Source organism: Dendrobium catenatum, unplaced genomic scaffold (genome assembly GCF_001605985.2).
Source record: "Dendrobium catenatum unplaced genomic scaffold, ASM160598v2 fragScaff_scaffold_743, whole genome shotgun sequence".
Taxonomy (NCBI): Eukaryota; Viridiplantae; Streptophyta; class Magnoliopsida; order Asparagales; family Orchidaceae; genus Dendrobium; species Dendrobium catenatum.
Genome location: NW_021319205.1, coordinates 629,550 through 643,129, shown reverse-complemented (window position 1 = coordinate 643,129; position 13,580 = coordinate 629,550). Strand labels below are relative to the sequence as shown.

General features: G+C 37.0%; 1 protein-coding gene across 4 annotated transcripts; it reads left to right on the top strand.

Moving 5' to 3' along the window:
* On the top strand, positions 1-12,909 carry LOC110097492 (protein S-acyltransferase 11). Of its 4 annotated transcripts, none has more exons than XM_028696415.1 (5): positions 7,099-7,114; positions 7,557-7,609; positions 7,795-8,026; positions 8,209-8,501; positions 12,142-12,909. In XM_028696415.1, coding segments are annotated over exons 1-5 (1,056 nt in total). In that variant the 5' UTR covers positions 7,099-7,113; the 3' UTR covers positions 12,619-12,909. The 4 variants fall into 4 exon arrangements, with proteins under 4 accessions (XP_020679530.1, XP_028552249.1, XP_028552248.1 ...); XM_028696414.1 differs by having other exon boundaries at positions 8,203-8,501; XM_020823871.2 differs by lacking the exons at positions 7,099-7,114; positions 7,557-7,609 and adding an exon at positions 1-256 and having other exon boundaries at positions 8,203-8,501.
* The last annotated feature ends 671 nt before the right edge of the window (positions 12,910-13,580 follow it).

Genomic DNA, 13,580 nt, shown 5'->3' with positions numbered 1-13,580 from the left:
AGTGAGGCCTACTCTTGTTTTTGTTCTGTGCCAGCGCAACTTCCCGATTTCGATTCTTAGCCTCGGCCTCCTTTTGCCCCCCTTTAAGCGACGATTCTCTTCTGCTTCTCTCCCGGCTCCTTTTACTTGAAGCTGTACAAAGACTGCAGAAATAAGTGTCTAGCCTCCATCTGTTGGCTAATTGCGGAGTTTGCTTCCTCTTCTTCTTCAGCGTTGTGTTGAGGATATGAACAAGATTGATGAAGAAGGGGTTAAGGTACCTTTTTTTTTTTTTCGCTCTACACAATCTTTTTTTCCTCTTTAGCAATCTGTTTTTGGTTGTTCTCACCCTTTGGTTTCGTTCGATGTGCTCAAGTCCCAATCTTATTGCATCTTATTAGGGTTTATTGCTACTCTGGCTCCTAAACATGTTGATTCTGTTAGATAGTTATGTTGCTTCTATAAATACTTTGCTTAAAAGCTGCATCCTTACTTGTTATAACTATAGGTGCCCTATTGCTATTATAATCAGCTCATGTCATGTCCTTGTTTTCTCTTAATAACCAGCTTGAGCTTGATCCGTTTATATTCCACAGATTTCTATTTTCGTATTTAGGTGATAGGTTTAAATTTTCATTCTTTTTTGTCTCTGAATCTACTTCCTTTTACCTTTTTAAATCCTTTTTTGCTGTGTGAACTGTTACATTTGTCTCTTTTGTACTGTGACGCTCATTCGTTGAGATTCTACGAAGAAGTGGCTTGAAGTTCTTCTTTATTTAAATGATAAATTATATAGGGTTCCCTGAAGTCAAGGATGAATTTCACATAGGTCCATGTTTTCACTTTTTGAACTTCTTTAGATGGCTACCTAGAGCACTCTCAAGGTTTCATTATGGTCCTCATTATTTGGAGCCCAGCTTAGATCCCTATTGCCTAACATTGTTGATTTTAGGGTGTTTAATCACTGCTGACTATTGCCTTATTTTTGTACTATGGAAAGCCTTTTTGACTATAGTTTTTTGAGAATTGAGAATAAACATTTGACTCGCAATGCATAATGACATGAACTTGCTCGACTAGACTTTGAGTAGAGAGTTTAAAAAAAAATTATTCTTTGATTGCAATTGTTTCAAATATAGTGTGAATGTTTGTCATGGTTATATTTAGCATGAGGGTATTTTTGACAACTCATTCGTAATTAATGGATTGGTAGATGACAAAGTCTTGGGAAATGTTAGTTTTGTGTAATATGATTGTGTTGATCAATCGTGTCGTACTATTGCCTCATACATCAATTCAGTTTATTGAGCTCATTAGAGGGTTGCAATTCCCCTGCTTGTGCGTAGGTGCTTCGCAATCGAAAATTTTTATGTACAAACGTACAGTGCTACAAATCTGTGTACTCGAGCGCCTCTCTGTTGCATAGTTTGCTTGTAGAAAGCCAGAGAGAGGAGCGTTGTGACGCTACAACACTCTAGACCCCTATCCTATGGCTTTGTCCGACAGACTTGAGATAAAGAGTTGAGCGCTCCAAACTAGTGTCACTACTCTACGAGACTAGCTGATATTTTTTTATGATTTTTTATCAGAGTAGTGTCCCTTGGTAGTTTATGTGAGGTTCTCTCTTTGTTTGTTCATGATAATGGTGCAAGGGTGTAGAGAGACAAAAAAAGAGAGCAATCGAGAAGAGAAATCTGTACTATTTCTCCCAAATTTTCATAGTGAATTTCTTGGTGTCGGGCGGCTCGTTGGTATTTCTCAATTTTGAGTTTTTCCACGTTAAATCTTGATGTTATTTCTTTTCACCGCATTTTCTGTTTCTTATTTGTTTCATTGCATGTTTCACTTCCCCAACAAGAAAGGGATCATAGCAACAAGGAACCTATGCATTAGAATTCCAAGAATGTGATCCTATTTTGAGTCCCTCTTTGAAATTAGGGATTCAATTGTAATTTACCCCTCTAAAATTATATGAATTTTGAATTGTCGACTTATAACCAGATTTTGTACTAGGAAATTGCATCTATTCAATAGTTTGAGTAATGACAATAGAAATCCAAGTTATTTTAAAAGAATTATTCTTTGATCACAATTGTTTCAAATATATTGGGTGAATGTCTTTCAAGGTTATATTTAGCATGAGGGTATTTTTGACAATTTATTCCTAATTAATGGATCCTTAGATGATAGAGTCTAGCTGTCGAGGGAAAGGGATTATAGCAACTAGGAGCCTATGCGTTAGAATTCCAAGAATGTGAACCTATTTTGAGCCTCCTTGACCTTAGGCTCCAATTTTAATTCACCCTTGTTAAAATTATTTGAATTTTGAATTGTCAACTTATAATCAGATTTTGTACTTGGAAATTCTTGTTTTTCTACGGCATGAGCAATGAAAATAGAATCCAAGTTATTTTACTGTTGAATTCTAGACATATTTGTGTTGGAGAGAATCTCCCTCTAAAATGTATTTAGCTTTTCCTCTAAAGAACCAACTATTAAAACAAATACCTTACTTTTATGTAGAATCACTTATTTAGAGCGAGGACAATGAACACACAAAGTTATAATAAAAAGGCCAAATTCCACAAAAAGTCATCAATATTTACTTGACTTGGCTAAAATAAGATGTTCAGAAGAAAAAGTGGAGGATTCAATTTACTATAGAGAAGTCACACAAGTTTATAAAATAAATGAGCCAAACAAAAAGAGAGGACTACATAAGAGATATAATGAACAATGAAGATTTAACTAGTACTAGAAATTACACATTTAAATGTTCCTCAAAAGGCTACATTTAACTAACATTAGAAATTGTCCGTTTGAAGGTTTCAGAGAAGGGTATCTCATGCTTATCTATTGATTTGTCATAAAATTTTTGTGCAACTGTGCTTTTGTCGTACCAAGATAATTAAGATTGTAAATGAGCTGAGTTGAGTCAAGCTCAAGGTTAATCAAGCTTGTGCTCATTTACTAGAAGACTTCTCAAGCTTGATTCGAGCTTTTGGGATAGTCTTCATGCTTGACTCATTTAGATTCATACTTGTTTGATGTTTGAGCTCAGCTTGAGCTTGATTCATTTTGGCTTTGTTGACGGCACCTGCTCTTGCCCCTCTCCAACTTCCACCACTCCTCCCAACACCACACTTGGCTTCTCCTCGATCAAAACCTTGTCGCCGCACTATATTCCAGCATATCTCCAGGCCTTCTCCCCTACGTTCTCTCCCTTAACCACTGTGCAAAAATTTGGGATACTATAGCTCGCTGTCTCCATTCCTCCACACGCTCTTGGGTTATCTAGCTCAAGAATGAGCTCCACCTCCTTTCGCTGAAAGACCAAACCATGACACAATATCTACTCGCCGTCAAATCCAAAGTCGATGCTATTGCCGCCATTGGCACTCACCTTGACCTTGAGGATATCATCCTCTATAGCTTAAATGGCCTCCCCTGCCCAATACCAAGCATTCAAAACTGCTATCCGTACCAATCTTTAACCGCTCAGCCTATATGACATGCACACTTTTCTCTGCAGTGAGGAGCAGAACCTCGCTCAAGAGGCGACTAGAGAACTCCAGAACCTACACCTCTTAGAGCCTACCATGGCCCTTACGACCTCCCGTGGTCAAGGTCATGGTCGAAATTCATCCTATCGAGGCCGACCTCCCTCCAACAATCACTCCACTTGCACCTACCCCGTCTCTGCTCATTTAGAACAAGAACGGTACCTTAATGTACTTCCTAATTTAAGTGGACGATATACTACTTATCGGAAATTGCATTGTTGCAATCAGTCAACTTCTGGACAACCTCAGCAACAAATTTACCATGCGTGACCTTGGTTCTCTCTCCCAATTCCTTGGCATTTAGGTAGTGCACACTACATATGGTAGGGGTGTCAATTTTTGACATGACCTGAAACCTGACCCGGAAAAATTCGGGTTTGGGTCAACCCGTTTGTGAAATGGTCGGGTCCGGATTCAGATTTCCGACCCATTTAAAAAACGGGTTGGGTTCGAGTTGACCCGGAAACTCGCGGGTCAACCCGAATTGACCCATTTATATTTTGTAAACCCGAATTTACCATTCATGCGTGACTTTCCCGCGTCCGTCGCGTCTGTCCATCACGGTCAAACCATCACATATGTCATTATGTCCATCGCGGTCAGCCCATCGCCTCAGCTCGAGAGTCGAGACACTCGACAGTCGCTGAGTCACGTCCGCCGCATCGCCAGTTCGGGGCTCCGGGCCAATCATGTTTCTGCCTCCGCAAGTCCGCGGCTTCCGTACCACTCTACCAGGTACCATCGATGCATCTCATCCGTCCGCGCCACTCCGGCCTCCGCCAGTCGCTCTGTCCGTTTCTAACGCGACCTCCACGGCCTGCAGGCAGCAGGTGGAAATCGCGTCGTCGACTCCACTACCGCCGTGCCGGCGGTGCCGCCTAGCATGACGCCGCCCATTTTTTGAATTAAACGGGTCTGCGGGTTGGGTCGGGTCTACCCGAGAACCCGTGCGGGTTGGGTTTGGGTTTAATTTTCTGATCCGTTTATTTAAACGGGTCAGGTTCGAGTTGACCCGTTTACACCCGAGTCAAGTTGGGTTCGACCCGAACCCGACCCATTGACTCCAATTGACACCCCTAACATATGGCTTGCATCTCAACCAAACTAAGTTTGCTCAAATGATAATCTCCCGAGCCGACATGCTCAATTGCAAGCCTGTTTCGACACCCTCTCAGATCAAACCGCCTCACACATCTTTCACCTCTTATGCATTTTCAAATCCCACCCTTTACCGTTAATTGGCAGGCTCGTTACAATACCTCACCCTTCCAGACCTGATATCTCCTTTGCTATCAACAAAGTATGCCAACACATGCAAAATCCTCTCAACACCCATTTTGAAGCTCTCAAGCGATTACTGAGGTACATCCAAGGAACACTTCATACAGGTCTTCCTTTGCTTCGGGATTCACTCAACTTTAGATCCTACGCCAACTTTGACTTGGCGAGCGACTCAACTGACCGAAAATCAATCATTGGCTACTGGAGCGTCAAGAAACAAAATGCCGTCGCTTGCCCTCGACCGAAGCTGAATACCATGTTTTAGCCTTGGAAGCAGCTGAAATCATCTGGCTTCGATGTCTTCTTCAAGAATTCAACTGACCACTTCCCTCTTCAACTCAACTGTTCTGTGACAACACATCCTCCATTACTTTAGCCAACAACCCCGTGTTTCATGACCGCTCAAAACATATTGAAGTTGATTGTCACTTCATTCAGGAATGCATCAGGGATCAAGCCATCATAGATCACCACATATATACCAAAGACCAAGTTGCAGACCTCCTCACAAAGTCACTCTCTATTTCCCAATTCCAATACCTTGCTACCAAACTAGTTACATCCTTGGATGCACCAGTTTAAGGCGGTCTGTTAATATACCGCACATGGCACAATGACATCAGAACATATGGAACAGGGAAAAAGAAGCAAAGTTGTTACAAAAACATCTTAACCTTCCGGTGTCAAAATCTGGACCGTTGGACATAAATACTCCCTCACTACACTATACATATACTTGTACAAACACTCAATGATGAATTGAAGTATACTCAATGAATAATAGAATTACTGCAGCTTCCCTCTATCTTTACCTTTCTTTACCTTTACTGCTCTCTCGACAGTAATGCAGGTTTTCAGTGCTTAGATCAGTAAGTTATCATTCCCCATTTGCACCCTTCCTACCAATTGTTCTTAGCTTGCTTGTTTCATTGTTTGACGTACTTTTAATATTCCATTGTTTGCTATTATTCTTTCTATTCCTTTTAGCGGTTGTTTGGTTGGAAGTATGAGTGTAGTGTAAAAACCAAATGCAAGGGTTTTTAAATTTCTAGTAGTTAGTAAGAAGAAAAACCAAGTCAAATTAATTTGTTGTTGATTTTGAAATTCTTTATTAGTTCATTTTTGGTGTATTTGGAATTTTTTAGATTCAAATGAATTCTAAATACAATTCGCAACAAGAACCACATGACATTCCTATTATGCATCTGGCCCGTTTGCCCTCACCACACAACATCTACAACGCTCATCACACTCGAGACTTCCATGCAACCTTTGCGAAACTCATCACTCACTCAAGTCTTTGCACGAGGCCTTACTTGCATGGGACCTCACCACAACATTGTGTACACCTTCTGCACCGTAACCTCGCAACGATGATTCACACCTCTTGCAACACCTCGACATTGATGATGAATTTGTCGCAACACCGCTCGCAAAACCTGTTGCTTTAGTCACAATACCATCCCTCTAGTGCCCTTGTTTTTTTTTTCTTTTTAATTTTTATATTAATTTTTATTAGTTTCAATCAAACACAATAAAATGATATTGAATTTAAAATGTGCTTTATTTTTACATTGCTTTTAATATTTTCTTGAATCTTTGTACCTCTTTACCGCTCGCCGGAAAATTTATTGGCATAGCTGAACTTTCATAAATTGATTCCGTTGACCTCATGTACAGAAGAATTCTAGACTTGTTATCATTCTTCTACTCACTTATTATAATAGCTTAGCTTGTGGTTAAGGATTGCAAAATGGAACTTATTGCTCTATATATTTAGAGTAGGCTTTATGTTTTCTTCTTGGCAAGCAAGTGCTAGTTATGTTGACATTTTTTAATATATGCATGTAGGCTTCGGGAAACTTTCGGCTGTTTTATGATTTGGGCACATTAATAGTAGGCTTGCCTTTCCTTTACTCCAATGACTGAGTTAGGAGAAACTTTGACACAACCACTTATTAGCGAATCTGAGTTTTCTTGGTTGGAAAATAAAGACATTAGAAAGTAGCTAATTGGATTATCTGCACGCGGATCTTTAAGCTTCTACATGCCATTAAACTTTTGGAGGTTTGTGTGATATTTCATTTATGCACATTCTGTTGAATTTTTTCCACCAGCCATAGAACTACCATTGGCCTATTTTATCTCAGTCACCACTAGTTAAATCATCTGGTTTTTTAATATAATATGAGGTACACACATTGTTCTTTTGCATTGCAGAGAAAATATGTGTTCTTCCCGGATGCATTGTTATTGATAATTGCACCTATTATCAAAGTTGCAATATCATAGTAAGATTTACTTTGATCCTTTCAGTTTTAGTGCACATCCATTAGATCCTAAATTCAGAGCTGGCTTTGAAAATCATAATTGAGAAATTTTAAAACTTTGGAAACTCTATGCTTCCGAATAAGATGATTTCATGAAATTGTTATATGAAGCATGAAATCCGGTTCTGTCATTATTTTGGCATATTTGAAGGGTTTTTTTTGTCTTTTCGCCAAAGAACACTAGTGAATCTCAAAGTTGATCAATGTTTATTTCCTTCAACGGATTTTATTTTGAGACTTTAGATGCATTAGTACACAACAGCTAATTCTAATGGCTTTTTCATATTATGATTTTAGGTTTTTCTTCACTTTAAGCCATTGCTCTTTACTCTATTAATTTTATATTTCTAAAATTATTGGACTTTGAATCAATTAATTGCATCTTATGACTTTTTGTGATCAGTGGATGACTGGGAGGACAAACTTCATGAAATAGAGGCCATTGTGTGTTTAAATGTGTAATTGCTGATTCCATTCAATAAATTCAGTGGTTGTATTTTTTCACCATATTGTCTTTCTTCTTTCTTATATGTATACATCTTCTTGTCCGATTATTATTGTATTCCAAAATTATGTTTTTCATGTGGTTATTTCATCACTAGTTGCATTGCTTTTGCATTTCACATTCGGCAAAAATTCAGGATGATCACCATGTTACATCAATCTTAGAAGACCATGAGAGAATATGCTGGGGCTGTGGATTACGCCTCCTTCTTGCAACTTATTCACCTGTTTTCAAATGTGGATGGTGTGGAGCCATAACGACCCAAATCCGAGCAAGGAAACCCGATAGTGTATGCTTTTCCCGATGGCGATGTTTTCGAGACCAATTTTTTGTTGTTCTTCTTCTTCTATTCATGTCCTTTGTCATATGTAAGTTTCTTAGTTGTTTTTCCTGCTTTTGACTACTTCCTACCTCCAAATTAAACATTTCTCGCTGTTTTTTTTCTTTCAGTTTTTTGTTATCACTCGTTACCTGCGGCCTCTTCGTACTCCGGTCGCCTCTAACCACAAAATTTCTGCCTTTGACTGCTGTATTGTGATGGTAGGTGCAGGTGTTTGGGCTGTATACCCAACTATCTTCTCCATCAGCTATTTCTGTGGAGTTTTTCACTCAACTATAACAGCCATTTTATCTTTCATTACAATCTCTAGCTTCTGCATGGCTGCATTTAAGTCTGCTGGTGCACCAGTAACTGTAACATGGGGCAGCTATCCAGTGGTGGGAAAGAATGATCTTGAAAATTACACATTCTGCACGTACTGTGAGAAACCCAAGCCACCAAGAGCGCATCATTGTAGGTCTTGTAGAATGTGTGTATTGGACATGGATCATCATTGTCCCTTTGTAAGAACCTATCAGTATTTTACGAGATTTATATTGTTACTATGATTCTTTTGAATTTTGATTTATTTTGATACGCTATTCATGTTCGAATTAATCAGTCACTAGTATTGTTCCAATGTTTTGATGGAAAGTATCTCTTTTTTTTGGGAGAATGCACCTAACACTTGGAATTTCATGTAAAATCTATGCCACATCTAAACTAAACTAAAATTATAAAATTGTAACTGTGGACATTTTTATTAAACTCTTTAAGGGTCATGGACACCTCTGATACTCTGTTTCTAAGCAATAATTATGATGTACCGACAATCCATGATGTTGGACTACGATGGTTGCAATGATTTTGTTAAGATTTTGCACAACTTTTGATTAGAGAAATAACAAAAAAAGCTACTAGCAGTTTAAAACAACGAATCAAATCGTAAGAGCGGTTACGCCCGCTTAGGCTAAGTCACATATCAAGAGATTTGAAACTTCAAAATAAAATAGAAAATAACATCATGCTGAGATAGTAGCCTCAACAAAATCCCTAGTCTAATAATGAGATTAATAAACACATGAGTACACTCAAAGTCCTACATTTACTAAGCTTAGCAGAAACAGGCGACGGTCATCCTCCGTGACTACAATCAAACCACAAGAGAAAGTTAGACTTAAGAAATAAGAGAAAAGGGGAAACGTAGAAAACCTTCATCAAGGATTGGCGGTTATCTTCCACTCGACGATCTCCAATTGTTCTTCAATAGCTTTAACCAAAGTGTCCAAGATACGCTCTATGTAGTCTTCCACCGTATGGTCGATTCTCGGGTTGACATCGAATAAAGCTGAGTGGAGAATGTGCACAAATCCGTTTTCATCATAAGCAAGTCCGTAATCAGTGTCGGGATTGGCCATTCATCGGCTTGAGAGGATGATGCGTAGTCAAGTATCAACGTCGATCCTTTGAAGCTCCAAGGGGGGCCGGCGGCCATAGTGGGAGGGGGAGAATTAATGAGGCATTTAATGCCTAGTTAAAATAATAAAATAAGTTTGGAAAGAAGTAATTAATCCTCTCTTAATTTAAAATTTAAATAGGAATCAAATTAGGAAGTTTCCTAAAATAGGAATTTGTAATTTAGGCAACTTGTTCAAATTCAAATTAATTTGAATTTGAGCATGAAGGAAGTTACCAAAATTATGAAACCTATTTTGGAAGGATGTGGGCCTGTGTAGGTGGGGAGGAGTCAAGGGTGGCCGGCGGTGAGGGGGTGGCCATGGGTGATGAAGGGGATTGGAGTCACGGAAGCGAGCGATGGTGGGGGGGTAGTGGCCGGCGGCTTAGGTGAGGGGTTCGGGGAGATTTGTGGTCGGCTGCTAGGGGAAGAGGGGAGGAGGGTGATAAGATAACGACGAAGAACCACGAACCCGACCGTCTCCAAGGTTGGTGGGTAGTGCGCTTCCCTCTCAAAGAGATCTCTCTCCAAACCTCTCTCGCTCTTGCAAGAAATCAAAATGTAGGAAAATTTTTCATTCAATCATTCATTACTTTGAAAGAAAGACAATGGGCTATAAATAGCCTCGTACATAAGATTCAAGAAAATAAAAAAGACGACAATGCCCTCGGGGTTTACATACGACATCCCTTTCTAAAAGGGTACAACGGGAAATTAAATAAAACAAATACAACGATAACATAAATAAGAAAATAAATAACTCAAAAGTACAAAGACTCAATCGTGGCCGTAGATCAGCGACTACGCCTTTGATAAACCTTCCATGATCTGATGTCCCCATCAATCCATTATAATGTATTTGTCGGACATTTGCATGACATGGATATGTGTGCAACATGATGCGACACATGTGTACTGACATGCCATCCACTTGGACAATTTTAAAAATGAAAAAAAAATTATGATTATGTGTGTCTTAAATGTTAGAACTTAATATATATTTGATACTAGACAAATTTTCCTCACTTTTTATATGTCACCCTCTAAAATACTATTGGTCACACATTCATCTTTTTAAAATTAATATTAGAATTTAATGACTTATTATTTCTTTTTTGTTCTTAATATTTCCCTCATTTTCTTTCCTTTCTTTGCTAACTCTAATGGTTTTTGAAAGAAAAATGAATCTTTTATTCAGTTTTTTCATTCTAAATATCATGATTTTTCGCATCCTTGCAATTTTAGTACTTTTGATTTTTAAGATATGGATAGTGCTATGTCAAATGCTTTTTATATATACATATTCTATATTTTTAATAATAGACGTCTCATCCATGTTGTATAATGTTTATATTTCCATGTTCATATTAGTTCATCATAGTGTAATAAATATTTCAGTTCTTAAGCTTGCAATTGTTGTCTTGTTAATACTTTTTGGATTAGAACTATAAAAAAAACCTTTAGATTCTCAGTTGTGTACATCTGTCACTTATTTGTGTGCTTTTCATTAGCAGATGTTTTTAGCAGTCCTTTCTATTCTAAAGCAGTGATCCATTATTGAGGTCTCCTTTACTCATTTCTTTCTGGACATAGATCTCTACTTTATCTACTCTGGTTCTTGATTTAAGGTTCTAAGAGTGTTCATTTGATAGTTTTTATTTTTATTTTTTTCCCTTGCTCTCGCCATTATGCTGTCAATATCTTCTTAAAAAGTAATTAAATTCTGAATTTCTATCCAATGGTATAGTATAGTGATACGTCTTGGAAGCAAAAATAGTGAAAGAAACAAGTAGAAATGAATACGAAGATAGGGGCTATTTTTTTTTAATCTCTTTAATACGAAAGAAAGACAAGTGATATACTATTTGAAAGGTAGATTACCTTTCTAACAAATCCTATACGCCGCTAAAAACAACTCCTAAGAAAACTACAGCAAACATAAATCACATAATGAAAATAAAACAACATATTCACCTTTAAATAAACTATTATATTTTCCTTCCAAATCTTAATTCAAATCAGCCATTTTTCTCTTAATAAAACTTTCCTAATTCACTCCCAAATTTGAATTCAAATCTATCATTCTCCTAAATAAAACTTTCCTAATTTCTTCCCAAATCTGAATTCAAATAAGTTCTCTTTCCTTAAATAAATATTTCTTAATTTCCTCCCCAATCTAAATTCAACTCAGCCATCTTTTCCTAAATAAAAATTTCTAATTATTTCTCTCTTGATTTCTCCTCTTTACATAGTGAATATTAACTCTCTTTGGCTCCACAAGGTAGGCCCTCCTGGCTTATCATATAGTCAAAGTGAGGTACGTATGCTGGTCAGTTTAAACGAAGGAATTATTATAGAAAATATATCAAGTGTAACATCTATACTGCCATCTTAGCTAACCTAAGAGAAGAGGTTGTCATTATGAACACTATTACATGATTTACCCGTTTTGTGATGACAAATACATGGTGTTGGTGATCAACTAATTTGCTCTATATTCCTAAAACATGAAAAACCAAAACATCTAACTTGGTAACTGTACATCTCCTCCTAGTTAATTTCCAAAATAAATTCTGGCTATTTAAGCGTGGGGAAGTATTCAAATAGAAAATCTTAGTTTTTTTTTTAACTTGTTTATAAAAACTAGCAAAATCAGAACTTTCTAATCTTCCTCAAAAACTATGCTTATATTGCTTACTTTTCTGCAGATAGGCAATTGTGTTGGTGCAGCAAATCATCGGCATTTCATCATCTTCCTCATTTCTGTAGTTATCAGTTGCTTCTATGTTGTTACGATGAGCTCCTATACTGCATTTCAAATTTGGCCTCCTCAGCTTGGAAGTTCAGCATCAACTGATACTTCAGCTGTTTCAAGAGTGGTAAAGCAGATCATCACCGGCATAGCAAGCTCAGTTTTATTGTTATCAGTAAGAGGCCTTGTGTTATTGTACCTAGCCTTTGCTTGTCTATCTGCAGATATTGGTATAGCCGTATTGTTATGGCAGCAGCTATATTATATTTATGAAGGCAAAACGTATATTACCCACATAAGTTCACAGAACACTGGCAATGGAGGTTGCCAAAATATCCTGCGTTTCTTCAGCTGCCCACATTGGGCCTTCAAAATTTTCCAGATTCCAGCAAATTCTGCAAAGTTGCAGGAATCCAGCTCCAAGGTCTTATAAAATAAATGAGGTTTTATAGGCTTCGTTTGGGACAACTTTCTTACAGTTTTCTAAAATAGTTTTTTAGTGAAAATTGTTTTAAGAAACAATAGAAAGCTGTTCCAAATGAAGCTTAAATTATCTAAATTAATGTATGATGCCTTGTTAAACATGACATTTTTTACATGATATGATGAGCTCATTCAGAGTTCAATTTATATGAGATGGTAGGAAGAAGAGGTTTATCACTTCCCATCGTGAGATTGTAATTATTTACAGAAGTTTAATGAAGTTAGAATGGTCTTCCCTATATGATATCCGTTGTTTGTTTCTCCTTTGTCTTATTTTTATGTTATGTTGTGCTATGTTGTGAAGTTGGGGGGATAATTATTTGATAAAGTTATTTTATATTTAATTTTTAAAGTAATGTTCTTTGGAAAAAGCTGTTGTGTGGCTGTAATATGAATTTGTTAAATGATCAAAAAATATGTGGTAATTAACAAAGAATATCAATTTAATTTATTTTAAAAATAAGTTATCTAGTGAATAATTAATGTAAGATTATTTTTTTTATAATTAATTATTACAAATATTGGAATTTTATTAAAGTTATATTTTAAATTAAATAGTTATAGATTAAGTTATATAATATTTGTAGTTATTTTATTGCTTTTTAAAGTAGTTTTTTAGTTAAAAAAAAAAATTTTTTTTATTAAAAAGTTACTTTTAAGAAGCAGTAAGAAAGTCTATAATAAAGTCTATAATAAGGTGATTAAAAACAGTATTAGAGGGAATTCAGATGTCTAATTTTGCTCTATATGTTTCTACTTGTACAAACTCTAAATATATTTTCATCTGTTGTCATTTCTTTCTCTCTCAAGAGCGTTTTAGTGAGAGAAGTATGGCTGGTAAGGTGGAGCAGCTTGGGAACCCTTGGAAGGTCATTTCCTCCGACGAGCTGGCCGGTGGTGCCGAGCATTTGG

What these genes read in the sequence shown, in the direction of transcription:
- LOC110097492 (XM_028696414.1), top strand. An exon ending in AGGCCATTGTGTGTTTAAAT is followed by an intron (nt 7,610 to 7,794) that starts GTGTAATTGCTG and finishes GCAAAAATTCAG; the next exon opens with GATGATCACCATGTTACATC. An exon ending in TGGATCATCATTGTCCCTTT is followed by an intron (nt 8,502 to 12,141) that starts GTAAGAACCTAT and finishes ACTTTTCTGCAG; the next exon opens with ATAGGCAATTGTGTTGGTGC.